Consider the following 15,294-nt stretch of genomic DNA (forward strand, 5'->3'; position numbering starts at 1 on the left):
GTATATTTTCGATGTTGTACTTAAAGAAATGGACATGACATTATGTTTAATTTTGCTTTAGGCCTTTATCAGGAACTGTTTTTGATGATGCTTTCTGGCTGGAGTTGAATTATCTAGAGGTTGCAAAAGTAGCTCAGTCTTGTGCTGCTCACTTTACAGCATTGCTCTATGCAGAAATCTATGCAGATAAGAAAAACATGGATGAGCAAGAGAAAAGGTAATAGAATTTGGAATGTTTGACTTTTAAAATAGATATTGATACTGTTTCAGTAAAGATAGATATTAAAGATTTGTTTTGGCCTACAGCTCCATTTAAAAGACATCTTAGAAATTTTCTATTTTTTAAAGTAAAATGATAAATTTTTAAAAATAAGTAATAAATCTGTTCTGAAGTAAATAAATAGAAGTGTTAAAGCTTACAGATTGAAACATTAAACAAATACCAAGCTGCCGGAGGGCAGAGATCATACTTATTTTTCTTTGTATTACCTACAGCCACTAGTTTTGGGGACTTAATATAAGTGATTATATTAGTTTCCCGTGGCTGCCATGGCAAAGTATCACAAAGTAGGTGGCTTGAAACCATGGAAATTTATTCTCTCACAGTTGTGGTTACTGGAAGTCTGAAATTGAAGGGTCAGCGGGGCCATGTTCCTTCTGAAGGCTCTAAGGAAAACCCCTTCCTCGCCTCTTCCAGCTCCTGGTGGCCCCTGACTGTCTTTGCTTGCATCTGCGCAGCTCCCGTCTCTGCCTCCATCCTCACAGGGCCCTCTTTGCTGTGTCTGTGTGTGTCTTCTCCCTGCCTTGTAAGGACACCCCCTGGATTTAGGGCTCATCCTAGTCCAATATGTTCTCATCTCCATCCTTACTTTAGTTAAATCTGCAAAGACCCTATTTCTAAATAAGGTCCACATCTGAAGTGGACCTGAATTTTGGGGGGACACTAGTCAACCCACCACAGTGAACGCTGACATTTTTTTAAATGGATGAATGATTCCCTGATTCAGTCAAATTAGGTTACCACTAACCCCTTAGCTTATTCGGGAGTGATTTTGCTTGCTGACTATTAAAGTAATGCATTTGGTTTCTTTCTGTAACTAAATCAGTCTTGTTACTTTGCTATCAACATGTATTTCTAACTTTTTGAACTTGGATCCTTCTGACTAAGTTTGAACTCTCATAAGAATCCAATAAATCTCATCCTGGATCATAGTACAAAGCAAAGAAATAACAGCCAAGAAGTTAGAAGAATAAAAAATACACATTTTATTATTTCAGCTACCTTTCTCAAAGGTTAATTTGGAATAGCCCAGCATTTTTTAAAAAAAAGATTTATTTATTTCTCTCCCCTCCCCCCCCCCCCCCGCCACCCCGGTTGTCTGTTCTCTGTGTCTATTTGCTGCATCTTCTTTGTCCGCTTTTGTTGTTGTCAGTGGCACGGGAATCTGTGTTTCTTTTTGTTGCATCATCTTGTTGTGTCAGTTCTTCGTTTGTGCAGCATCATTCCTGGGCAGGCTGCACTTCTTTTCGCTGGGTGGCTCTTCTTACGGGGCACACTCCTTGCACATGGGGCTCCCCTGCGCGGGTACACCCCTGTGTGGCACGGCACTCCTTGTGTGCATCAGCACTGTGCATGGGCTAGCTCCACACGGGTCAAGGAGGCCCGGGGTTTGAACTGCAGACCTCCCATGTGGTAGACAGACGCCCTAACCACTGGGCCAAGTCCGCCACCTAGCCTAACATTTGTTATAGTCAGCCTCACCTTCCCTCTGATCTGAAAGTCATTCATATTATTAGAAATGGAATGGCAAAAGTATATTATGCTGACACATTTCTCATTCTGGCTACTAATTTCTGTTTTTGGATTGTCATTAAGCTGGAAGCGAAGTGGTTTTTAGGCTGCACAACCAGGAACCAAAATTCAGATCCTAATCTAAGCATAATTAACTTGGTAGACTTGAACGTATTTCTTAACTCTGTTTTGGCTTTTAATTTCTGCTTTTTTAATTGAAGACATTGTTATAAATCTACAACGTTTAAATGCTGTGTATAATATGATTGATATGTTCACAATCATAGAGTTTTTATGAAGATAAACATGTCATCACGTAAGTATATAATGAATAAAAAATGGAATATTTCCTATTCTTAGAATGTTATAGATTTGAGGCAGGACCTACATAACTGGTAGTAGTTGTTATTATCTGAATTATAATTTGAATTTTCTTCTTGCATTCTTGCAAATCAGGAGTGAATAATTGAGCCCTGCCATGAGTATAAATAACACCTTTAATTTGAGAGCAAATGAGTATAATAGAATATGATGAATGTGTCATATTGAAAATTTGCTTATTTTTAAAGCTGGTATACCTAGATTTTCGTTAACTTCAGAGAAGAATGCTTGACAAGTTGTGCTTGTTGTTTACTTTGATAGTCTGGCTCTGATTTTTTTCCAGAGCAGAATGGGAAAAGGAAGTCAAACAAGGAGATGAGGTGAATAGAGTTTAGGAGATGGTAGTTTTCAGTGGTCCCAGTTAGGTAAGCTGAGGCCTTGTAAATCAGAAATGATCAGAAGTATATTTGTAAGTAAAATACTGATCAACAATTTACAAAGCCTGTCAATTAGGTCAAGGAAATGAATTGCTCTCTATTTTTCTGTTGAAGTTAACAGCAAAATACCTCTGACTAGGTGGTTTAGGAATATGTGTAAAGTTTTATTTTGTTACCTTACTCCTGAGAAACTGTGAGATTTCAAAGTTTGTGTCTATAGGTTTTGTTGTTTGGGTTTTGTTTTTTTTTAAGAAGTTAAGTCACAGGTGCTAATTCACAACCTTAGTTACAGTATTCCTGAAACTAAAGGCAGTACCTGGTGAAAGCTCTAGCATTGAATGAATATTTGTTGCCTGAATGAATGATAGCCATAAACTTAGAAAGTCATAACCCTCTAATACTGCCTTCTCCGTTTTCCAAACTTTTCCTTCACTTTTTTTTCTACATGATTTACCAATAAGGAAAATACATGTAACATCTATTATATATAAAGGTTAAAAGAAAAAATAGAATGTTGTCACGACCATTATTATGTCATTGCCAATGGTCTCCCCTGTCCCATCCTCCATGCTCTCTCCAAGAGGAAAATAATCTTGAGTTTTGTGTTTATCATTCCTTTGACTGTTATTGTTATCATATAAGTATGAACCATTATTTTTGCACTTAATAAGAATATTTGTAATTCTCTGCACCTCTTTTTCACTCAGTATTTTTATAAGATTTATATATGTTGTATGTTGCTGTAGTTCTGTTACTGCTATACTAATGTACCATTGGAAGAATATGCCACAAACTTTTTACCCATTCTCCTATCAATGGCATGTATCTAAGAGTAGAATTACTAGGTTGCAGGGTATGCAGATTTCTGAAATGGTTATGCCAATAGGCATACTTAAAAGAAAGAAACTTGGTAAGGATGTGGATCTGTGGCAAGGTGTATATTTGACGAAGGGAGCCAAAGTACAACTATTTCTAGTTTAAGTGAAGAAATTAAAGAAGAAACAAGTCTATAGGTAAATACTGGACGTTCTGTTAGTTGCAGTTATACCTCTTTTAAACTTTTGATTATTATGGTCATGGAAACTGTGGTTGTCATGATTTTAGAATTAAAGTTAATTGTAGGACTGAATATCATATGTATAAATGCATGATTTAAAACTTGGCCTGGAAATAGACAACTCTGAGTTCTAATCCTGACTCTATCACTTACTAGTTTTATGATTTTGAGTGAAATCTTCCTTATCAGCACTTGATATAATCAGATGTCTTAAATTTTATCAATCTGGTGTTAAATGGTGTCTCACCATGGTCTTTGTGTGTCCATGACTATTAGTGAGGTTGAGCTGTAGGTAAAACCACTTGCAGAAAATTTTGGAACTTAATTTAGAGGAACATCTGCCCTGTTTTTAAACAGGCCTATCTCTTTGTAAAAAAGCATATTTTGTTATATAGCCTTGTCATACATATATATGTATATGTATATGTGTATATATATATGAGACAGTCATTAAAATGTAATCCTCATTCAAAGAATTAATATTCACAAATTTATTTTCCATTCTAAGTCTAAATGGTATTGTTTTTAAAGTACAAATAGTTCATTCTGTTTTATGTGTGACCTTCGTTAGTTTTTTCTGTCAAAGTGTTATTGTATATGTTCACAAGTGTCAAAGAGTACGGTCTCATTAAAAACAGTGCTCTTGTGGCAAACAGAAATCTTACGTTTGAAGATGGAAGCCAGAATACAACTATTTCTAGTTTGAGTGAAAAAAGTAAAGAAGAAACTGGAATAAGTTTACAGGTAAATATTAGAAATATTATTTTTTTGATACTATTTTATACTTTGGATTATTATTTTGTTATAGAGACTGTATAGATGTCATCTGATTTTAAAACTGAAGTTACTTATTGAACTGAACATCATATATATATATAAATGCATGGTCATAGTTTAAACTTTAGCCTGTGGAGTAAACAAACCTGAGTTCTAATCTCTTCTAGGGAATTGTATATAATCTTGCACAAATTGCTCAACTTTCCAAGCTTGAGTTCCTTTATTTTAAAGATGGAAGTAAAACCACCCATCTGCTAGGATGATTTGATACCATGGATTTTCTGCCACAGCACCCTGGTCACTTTCCTTACAGCACTTATAACTATATATTTGGTTATTATTTGTCACATCTCAGGACAGATTGCCTTTGCTATAAATTTCTTAATCAAATTTACTTACAACAATGCCTAGAATTTTTACTGAAATTTCTTTGGTCAACTCATCCCTCTGTAGTGACAGTTTCAACTTCTCCACATGGTCGAAGCCTGTGGTCTTCTTTCTAAGCTTTTACTTTCAGCCTACCCCTACTTTTTAGAGAAAATAGAAGCCATAAGATAGAAAATCATACCATGTCCCACTAAGAGATACAAAAATCTCCATGCATCTGGTACCTATTGTAACTTCTTCCATTTTTTAGAGTAAAATAGCAATTTCTCTTTCTACCCAGGTTTAATAATCCTTTCTGTGCTTTGTTCTCCCTCTACTCCGCCTCAGAACCTTTGCATGTTTTCTTATGCTTTACTCTCTCTAAACTATGTTCTTCTTCTTCTTCTTCTTTTTTTTTTTTAAAAAAGATTTATTTATTTATTTAATTCCCCCCCCTCCTGTGGTTGTCTGTTCTTGGTGTCTATTTGCTGCGTCTTGTTTCTTTGTCCGCTTCTGTTGTCGTCAGCGGCACGGGAAGGTTGGGCGGCGCCATTCCTCGGCAGGCTGCTCTCTCTTTTCACGCTGGGCAGCTCTCCTTACGGGGCGCACTCCTTGCGCATGGGGCTCCCCCACGCGGGGGACACCCCTGCGTGGCAGGGCACTCCTTGCGCGCATCAGTGCTGCGCATGGCCAGCTCCACACGGGTCAGGGAGGCCCGGGGCTTGAACCGCGGACCTCCCATGTGGTAGACGGATGCCCTAACCACTGGGCCAAAGTCCGTTTTCCTTCTTCTTCTAAATATTTACACACCTCTCTCAATAAAACCTTCTTTCCACAAACACAAGAAGTGTCCCTCTTCACCATGTTCTCTTAGCTCTCACCCTGTACCTCCCTTTCCTTCACAGCCAGACCTCGTGCCGGGGCTGCCTGTGTTTGCTGTCTCCCACTGCTCACCTCTCCCTCCCTCCACTGCTGAAGTCTGCACCCATAGCCTTCGTGTGGCTCAGTCTGGTGGTCGCCGTTCATTCATCCGCACTTAACGTTGCTGGCCAGACCTTGTTTGAAACATGTTCTGTTTATCTTTTTAATCTGATTTTTCTCCTAATGTTTTTTGGCTTCTTTAGTTTCATCAAACCTTTATTGAGTTTTTGGAGTATCTTCAGTGTAACAGGCACTGTGCTAGAGTTAGGTACTGAGTGTTCCAACCCTCAGGGCTTGATTTTATGTTTATAAGGATGAACATTTGAATTAGAATTACGAAATTATGCTAATGTCCATGAAATTGTATTTAGAAAATATTTCCAAGAGTAAGCATTATTAAGGCAGTTAAATTGCTTGATCAGTTTGCTATGTAACACAGTTTCTTAACTTTTTCTGTTTTCTATTATTTTCCCTTTTAAGTGGAATCAGTTATTTCCTGTGTAAATTTTACAATAAAGTTTGAAGTTATCAAACCTCTTCTTTATCCTTATCACATTTTATTAATTATAATGTAATAAAATTTTGACTTTTTTTTTTCCAGAAGAAATACTTGTAACCTTTATTTCTACAATATTCAGTTTTTGAGAGTAATACTTTATTATTATTATTTTTAAAGATTTATTTTTTATTGTATTTCTCTCTCCTTCCCCCCCCCATTGTCTGCTCTCTGTGTCCATTTGCTGCGTGTTCTTCTTTATCTGCTTCTGTTGTTGTCAGTGGCACGGGAATCTGTTTCTTTTTGTTGTGTCATCTTGTGTGTCAGCTCTCTGTGTGTGCGGTGCCATTCCTGGGGAGGCTGAACTTTCTTTCGTGCTGGGCAGCTCTCCTTATGGGGTGCACTCCTTGCGCATGGGGCTCCCCTACATGGGGACACCCCTGCGTGGCACGGCACTCGTTGCGTGCATCAGCACTCCTTGCGCGCATCAGCACTGTGCGTGGGCCAGCTCCACACGGGTCAAGGAGGCCCGGGGTTTGAACCGTGGACCTCCCATGTGGTAGACGGATGCCCTATCCACTGGGCCAAATCTGCTTCCCGAGAGTAATACTTTACAGAACTTCATTTTTCCATGTGCAGTTTTAGCTCTTGCCAGGATTGTATGTTTTTGTTTTTGCGATTATTTTTGTATGATACAAGCCTGGTAGGCTGGCATTTATTTTTATTTAATTCATGAAATTGTGAGCAATTCTTTTCAGATAGGCCACAATCTTTCTCGTGTCTGGAATCAGTCTGTTGTGTTGCTTCTGATCCACATCTTTACTATATATACTATATATTTCAGTATCATACCTTACTTTTAGAATATGGCATTTGGAGTCGGTAATCACATGCTGGTAATGATATTTCAAATTTGCTAAAATTCATAAAGTGGCATTTTTCTCCTCTGATTTTTGTTGTTTACATGCTTTTAGGATCTTCTTTTAGAAATCTATAGAAGTATAGGAGAGCCAGATAGCCTGTATGGCTGTGGTGGAGGGAAAATGTTACAACCCCTTACCAGGTAAATTGCCTCTTATAAAAATATAGTGATTTAGTCTATGAAGAAGTTACATGCAGGTAGAACCCAAAGATATTTTTAAAATCTTTTCTTATAGAATACGAACATATGAACATGAAGCAATGTGGGGAAAAGCCCTTGTAACCTATGACCTTGAGACATCTATTTCTTCATCAACCCGCCAGGCAGGAATAATTCAGGTACTTGGTTTCTTTTTCCTGCTCTGGTAAAGCCATCACTAGTATGGTGCTGAGGTTGTTTTATCTTGCCAATGGAGTATTTACCTAGTCAGATAAACTCTAAAAATAAAATTGGAAGTTATCTGTTTTTCAAGCAATGGGCCAGAAAAGCTTGGGGGTGGGGGCGGGGAATACACAGTAAAGTCAAGACAGGTCAGTGACCTAAATGATAGAATAGATTGTTGATCCTAATCATGTCAGTTAACAGATGACATTTCTTGTGTATTTACAGTGCTTGAGTTAGTGTACTCTGGTGCTTCAATGGGGAATCTCATGTAAATTATTTCCCGTAGTCTGCATTAAAGTGCGTTGCAGAGGCATTCATTTTTATCATGGGCCAATAATCCTTAGCCATTCCTCCATCAAACATTAGAGCCCTTTGAGCTCTACCTATGTGTTTTTTGGGTAAAATACTAAACAATATTTTATTTTGGAATTTTGAGAGATATTGTGAACCAAAAGCTTTTAAAGTTACTTTTTGGTTTGATTGTTTTTTATTTCTCTTATTTTCTATTAACATCTTTGGTGGCTTACTTTGTTTTTTTTTAACTTCTGTCCAGGCTTTGCAGAATTTAGGACTCTGCCATATTCTTTCCACTTACTTAAAAGGTTTAGATCATGAAAACAAAGAGTGGTGTGCTGAACTGCAGGAACTTCATTACCAAGCAGCATGGAGGAATATGCAGTGGGACCACTGCAGTTCTGTTAAGTAAGAAGAAATAGGAAATTTTTAATTGCCCTGACTGCTTTTATCTTGCTCAGTGAATGTAATAGGAGTTGCTGCAAGCCATAAATGTGCCTAAATGTTTAAATAATATAGCAGTAAGCAGTTAAGGCAGGTAGGCTTGAATTTCACTCTCTTCTTCCGTTAGGGAAACTTAACCCCAACTCCCAAGATATTTTTGAAAATAGAAATATAATAAATATTTTCCATATGAAAATGTAACCTCTGCTTGCCCCACCCCCAGTTACTGCATGAATGGCTTCCGTGTCGTTCGCACACTAATTTACTAATGTTACCTCTTCAGAGAGACCTTTCCTGATCATCCATTCTAAGGTGGCCCCCCAGTCATTCAATGTTTTAATTCTCTTCATGTCGCTTGTCACTATCTGATATTTTTCTTAATTGTCCATCTTCTCCAAACCAGAATATGAACTCCATGATAGTAGGGACCTGATCTGACTTGTCGACTAATGGATCCCCTGAATCTAGAACCCGGTGTCTAGTACCTGGCACATAATAGGTATTCATTGAATAAATAAACAAGAATGTATCATATTTAGGACAAATCAAAATATCTAAGAAATTTTTTTCTACTTGAATTTAAATGACTCACAAAATTCTTTGTTTTTCTTACCAAAATTCTAGATAACGTGTTTGTTTGTTTTTTAAATAGAGAAATCTAAATTTTGTGTTTAAAACTTTACCTTTGGTAAAATTATTTGTGTATGTATATCTTAGGATTCTGTTTTACAATATATAATTTCTTTTTTTATTATCTTACAGCAAAGGAATAGAAGGAACCAGTTACCATGAATCATTGTACAATGCTCTCCAGTCTCTAAGAGACAGAGAATTCTCCACATTTTATGAAAGTCTGAACTATGCCAGGTACTGTAAAAAGACAAAATACATGGTATTTTTATTTATTTATTTATTCCCCCCCCCCATTGTTTGAACTCACTGTCTACTATCTGTCTGTTGTATGCTCTCTGTGTCTGCTCATCATCTTTTTTTTAAGAAGGCACTGGGAACCGAACCTGGGACCCCACATGTGAGAGGGAGGTGTCCAATTGCTTGAACCACCTCCATTCCCTGCTTTTTTTATGTGTTCTTTCCTTGTGTTTCCTCATTGCATCAGCTACTGTGCCTATTGCATCAACTCATTGTTTTGCTCATCTTCTTTACTCTCTTGCATCACCTCAATTCCCCGTTCTAATTGTCTTCTTATTTTCTCTCCTCTCTTGTCTCTTGCTGCGCCAGCTTTCCATGTTGGCTGGCACTTCGGTGTGGGGCAGTTTTCCCATGCTGGGCGGAATCTCCACGCAGGGCAGCACTCCTGCGCAGGGCGTCATTCCCGTGTGGGCTGTCACTCTGCGTGGGCCAGCTTGCCCTCACCAGGAGGCCCTGAGCATCGAACCCTGAACCTCCTATATGGTAGACGGGAGCCCAGTTGGTTGTATCCCATCTCTTTTCCACATTGTATTTTTTTTATTTTTTTTATTTTTTTAATGTTACATTAAAAAAATGAGGTCCCCATATATCCCCCCCCCCTCACCCCACTCCTTCCCCCATAACAACAACCTCCTCCGTCATCATGAGACATTCATTGCACTTGGTGAATACATCTCTGAGCACCGCTGCACCTCATGGTCAATGATCCACACCATAGCCCGCACTTTCCCACAGTCCACCCAGTGGGCCATGGGAGGACCCATGACTTCTTTTTTTAACATGTGACAAGCAATGTTAATGTATGCATTGGTGAAAGGATAAGGGTGAGGTAGGTATGTTCAGGATGTTTCCCTCTCCTCAAAAAACAATTCTCTTTGAACCCAGGTCAGTTCTTTACTGTGAGCCCTCAAGAAAGTCTTAAGGATTATATCCTGAGTCTTATTGCAAAATAATGTGTTACCATTTAAGCAGTTATTACACGCTAGCCACTTTATTAGGCTCCTCCTATATGTATTCTCTGACCTTCAGAATAATTCTAGAAGTGAAAAAAGCTGCAGCTCAGAGGATTCCAGTAACGTGCGCAAAAGCCAGCAAGCAAGAGGCAGAATTGCTGTTTAGACCTGGGTCTGTATAATCCCAAAGCCTATCTTGTTTTCCTTTTTTGTATTATATGGTGCTTGTGAATATTAGTAGGCGCTAAATCAATAGCAAAGCCTGTGATGAGTAGTACTCTTTACAACAAATTTGTACTTTTTTTTTTTTTTTTTTTTTTTTTAATTTTTTTATTTTTTATTGACTTTGTAATAATATTACATTAAAAATATATATGTGAGGTCCCATTCAACCCCACCCCCCCACCCCCCCTCTCCCCCCCCCCCCCAACAACACTCGTTCCCATCATCATGACACATCCATTGGATTTGGTAAGTACATCTTTGGGCACCTCTGCACCTCATATACATTGGTTCACATCATGGCCCATACTCTCCTCTATTCCATCATGTAGGCCCTGTGAGGATTTACAATGTCCGGTGATTACCTCTGAAGCACCATCCAGGGCAGCTCCATGTCCCGAAGACGCCTCCACCTCTCATCTCTTCCTGCCTTTCCCCATACCCTTTGTCCATTATGTCCACTTTTCCCAATCCAATGCCACCTCTTCTATGTGGACACTGGATTGGTTGTGTCCATTGCACCTTTATGTCAAGAGGAGGCTCAGATTCCACCTGGATGCTGGATGCAATCCTCCCATTTTCAGTTGTAATCACTCTAGGCTCCATGGTGTGGTGGTTGTCCTTCACCTCCATCTTAGCTGAGTGTGGTAAGTCCAATAAATCAGATTGTAGGTGCTGGAGTCTGTTGAGGCTCAGGATCTGGCTATCACATTGTCAGTCCAGAGATTCAAATCCCCTAAATATATCTTAAACCCCAACATTAACTGCACCTCCAGCACATTAGCATGAAAGTCTTATGAAGGGAGATCCCATCTGAGTCCAGATTCATCACACATAAACACCATTTCCAAAGAGGGGCCATCTGCCCTGGTAGTTAACCCCATCGGCCATGACCATAACTCCCATGGGTCTCTTTAGCCCTCAAAGGAACCAATATCTGGGGGTTGTATCTGCTTTATCTGTCTCTCTGACTCTGCTCAGTTGTGCATGAGGGCAAACCTTCTGCCAGCCTCCAGACTCTTTTTTAGAAACTCGTAGCCATATAAACTCATTTCTCCTTTCCATTTCCCCCTTACTTTAGGTCAAACAGCATTTTAAAGTCATGGTATTTTATGTAGACATGGATATTCTGCTGATCCGCATTGAACCTTCCGTATAAGGTCATTTTCCAGTTGCATCATCAGTTGGTAGTTGATAGTGGTCCCTCGTTGCCAGGGAGGCTCATCCCCGGGTGTCATGTCCCACGCTGGGGGGAAGGCATTGCATTTACATGCTGAGTTTGGCTTCGAGACTGGCCACATTTGAGTAACATGAAGGCTGACAGAAGGAAATTCCCAGGCACAAAGTTGCTCTAGGCCTTGTTATTATTTTGGGTTTATCAGCTCACAAGCATAGTCATTAGTATCAGGGGCTCACTGTTGAACCCTCACTCCCTCCCGGTCCCCACCACTGTACCTGGGAGACTGTCGCTGCTCCCCTAGGGACCACGACAGAGCAATACTGGCCGGGAACCCAGTACCCCCCCTACTGTGGTTTTTAATTGTTGCCACTATGAGTATATCCAAACATTACCATGCACCCTGGACATATGTTCTGTACAGCTCCCTGTCAGTCATATATCATCTGTCATTGGTATCCCATACCAGTATCCCTCCATTGCCATTGTTGAAACACTCTGTGATCCAGAACTCCCCGAAATTTGAAGCCCAATATAATGTCATGGTCCCTTACTAGGGAAACAAATTTGTACTTTTAATCTCCCTGAAGATCTCTTCGTTTTCAGACTGTATTTTCTTTTCTGCCACTAGAGTTAAAGAAGTAGAAGAGTTGTGTAAAGGCAGCCTTGAATCTGTGTATTCACTCTACCCCACACTTAGCAGATTACAGGCCATTGGAGAGCTGGAAAACATTGGGGAGCTTTGCTCAAGGTAAGTGATTCATATGACATTGTAATCCTAAAGTGCTCCTTTTCTGTTATCAAAAGTGACTTTAAAAAATAAAAACTGTAGAAAACAGCCATGGATTTGCTGCTTTGATTTTGTCAAGATAGATGGTGATTAACTTAGTGATCTGTGCTCTTATTAAAATGAACATTTTAAAAAATAATCATTGGAAAGGTTCAAGTTTCTAAAATCAGCCTAATTATTACAGCATTTTCCATTTTATCCTAAATAAAATTGTTTCCTCACCTTTTTTGCCATTGCACATTATACTCCATTCTGTTTCAGCACCACTTTGCATCATGATTATTTTATGTGGACTCAGCCATGCCCTAAAGTGAAGACTAGTCTCATGTTTATTATTGCATTTTCAGTGCTTTTTTTTTTGAGGATATATATACATATAATATATATATATATTTAACAAATCTATTTTCATACATATTTATAAAGCATATATCCATTAAAAGTGAACAATCAGTGGTATTCTGTGCAGTCATTTTAGAGCATTTTCATTATTCCAGTAATAATAATAATAATAATAAATTAAAACCAACCAAATAAAACTCATCACTCTGAGCCTCTCTATGCTTAAGCTGCTGTTCTGTTTTCTCCTCTCTTTATTTGTATTTATATTTTGTAAAAGTTGCTTATATTTGCAATATCACCCATATTCATATTTTACATGTGGTTTCACTATGTTATACATCCCCCTGTTATATTTTTTGGCTTTCCTTCTAGTAATATACATGTCCTTAGACTTTCCCTTTCAACCACTGTCATAAAATAGCTCTGCTAGTTACAAACACTATGATGTGCTTTCACCCTTTCCATTCATTTCAAAAGATTTACAAACAACATTTTAAACAATTCGGCACAGATTAACCATCAGCTTTCCATTTTCTGCCCTCATTCTATTTTCTGGTGACCTGTATTTTAATTATGAATTCCACAAGTTCACATAATATACTTAGTGCATAATAATGCGATCTTTTGGTCCTTTTGTGTCTGGCTTGCTTCACTCGGCATAATGACCTCCAGGTTCACCCATGATGTCATATGCTTTACGATTTCATTTCTTCTTACCACTGCATAATATTCCATCATGTGTATACGCCACAATTTGTTTATCCATTCCTCAGTTGATGGACATGTGGGTTGTTTCCAGCTTTTGGCAATCAGAAATAATGCTATGAACATCGGTGTGCAGATGTCTGTTCGTGGCACTGCTCTCAGGTCTTCTGGGTATATACCTACCAATGGCCTTGCTGTTATAGGGCAGGCCTGTATTCAGCTTCCTTAGAAAGTGCCAAACCATTTTCCACTGAGGCTGTACCATTCTACATTCCTACCAGCAGTGACTAAGCGTTCCTGTCTCTCTGCATCTTCTCCAACATTTCCAGTTTTCCAACTTTTTAATAGTTGCCATTCTAATAGCTTTGAAATGATAACTCATTGTAGTTTTGACTTGCATTTTCCTAATTGCTAATGATAAACATTTTTTCATGTGTTTTTCGTATGTATTTCCTTTGGACAATTGTCTGTTCAAGTCTTTTGCCCATTTTTTTTTGTCTTTATTTATTTAATATTACATTAAAAAAATATGAGGTCCCCATATACCCCCCATCCCCCTCCCCCCACTCCTCCCCCCATAGCAACAGTCTCCTCCATCATCATGAGACATTCATTGCATTTGGTGAATACATCTCTGAGCACCACTGCACCTCATGGTCAGTGGTCCACATCATAGCCCACACTCTCCCACGTTCTACCCAGTGGGCCATGGGAGGACATACAATGTCTGGTAACTGTCCATGCAGCATCACCCAGGACAACTCCAAGTTCCAAAAACGCCTCCACATCTCATCTCTTCATCCCATTCCCCACCCCCAGCAGCCACCATGGCCACTTTCTCCACACCAATGCCACATTTTCTTCGATTACTAATCACAATAGTTCATGAATAGAATATCAGTTTAAGTCCACTCTAATCCATATTCTATTCCTCCATCCTGTGGACCTTGGAATGTTTATGTCCACTCCACATCTATATCAAGATGGGGCTTAGATTCCACATGGATGCTGGATGCAATCCTCCTGCTTTCAGTTGTAGGCACTCTTGGCTCCATGGTGTGGTGGTTGACCTTCTTCAACTCCATGTTAGCTGAGTGGGGTAAGTCCAGTAAACCAGAGTGGAGGAGCTGAAGTTGGTTGAGGCTCAGGGCCTGGCTGTCATAAGGTCAGTCCAGAGATTCAGGTCCCCTGGGTATATATTAAACCCCAGCACCAACTACAGTTCTGGTAAAAGTAACAGGAGAGTCTTGTAAAAAAAAGATCACATCTGAGTCCAGCTCCATCACACAGAAACATAAACTCCGAAGGAGGTTTGCCCATTTTTTAATCGGGCAGTTTGTCTTTTTATTGTTGAGTTACATGATTTTCTTTTTTTTTTTTAAAGATTTATTTTTTATTTATTTCTCTTCACTTTCCCCTACACTCCCCCGCAGTTGTCTGCTCTCTGTATCCATTCACTGTGTGCTCTTCTGTGACTTTTTCTGTCCTTATCAGCAGCACCGGGAATCTGTGTCTTCTTTTTGTTGTGTCATCTTGTTATGTCATCTCTCTGTGTGTGCGGTGCCATTCTTAGGCAGGCTGCACTTTCTTTCGCGCTGGGCAGCTCTCCTTACGAGGTGCACTCCTTGTGCATGGTGCTCCCCTACGTGGGGGACACCCCTGCGTGGCATGGCACTCCTTGCGTGCATTAGCACTGCGCATGGGCCAGCTCCACACGCGTCAAGGAGGTCCTGGGTTTGAACTGTGGACTTCCCATGTGGTAGGCGAACGCTGTATTCGTTGAGCCAAGTCCACTTCTCTACCATGAGATCTTGAAGATATTTTCCTACATTTTCTTCTAGGAGTTTGATGGGTTGTCGTTTTTTGTTTTAGGTCCTTGTTTCATTTTGAGTTAATTTTTATATAAGGTGTGGGATAGGACTCTTCTTTCTTTTGGATATGGCTATCCTGTTCTCCCAGCACAA

At 39.3% G+C, this 15,294-nt stretch overlaps 1 protein-coding gene across 2 annotated transcripts in view; it reads left to right on the top strand.

The window, feature by feature from the left end:
* Window positions 1-15,294, top strand: part of ATM (ATM serine/threonine kinase) — a 166,994-nt gene that overhangs the window by 90,319 nt on the left and 61,381 nt on the right. For both annotated transcript variants that reach the window (XM_058289104.2, XM_058289103.1), the window contains exons 39-45: window positions 62-217; window positions 4,264-4,351; window positions 7,142-7,230; window positions 7,325-7,427; window positions 8,027-8,175; window positions 8,974-9,078; window positions 12,125-12,244. In XM_058289104.2, the coding sequence (XP_058145087.1) occupies window positions 62-217; window positions 4,264-4,351; window positions 7,142-7,230; window positions 7,325-7,427; window positions 8,027-8,175; window positions 8,974-9,078; window positions 12,125-12,244 (810 nt within the window). The remainder of the gene's footprint in view (window positions 1-61; window positions 218-4,263; window positions 4,352-7,141; window positions 7,231-7,324; window positions 7,428-8,026; window positions 8,176-8,973; window positions 9,079-12,124; window positions 12,245-15,294) is intronic.

Source organism: Dasypus novemcinctus, chromosome 27 (genome assembly GCF_030445035.2).
Source record: "Dasypus novemcinctus isolate mDasNov1 chromosome 27, mDasNov1.1.hap2, whole genome shotgun sequence".
Classification (NCBI taxonomy): domain Eukaryota; kingdom Metazoa; phylum Chordata; class Mammalia; order Cingulata; family Dasypodidae; genus Dasypus; species Dasypus novemcinctus.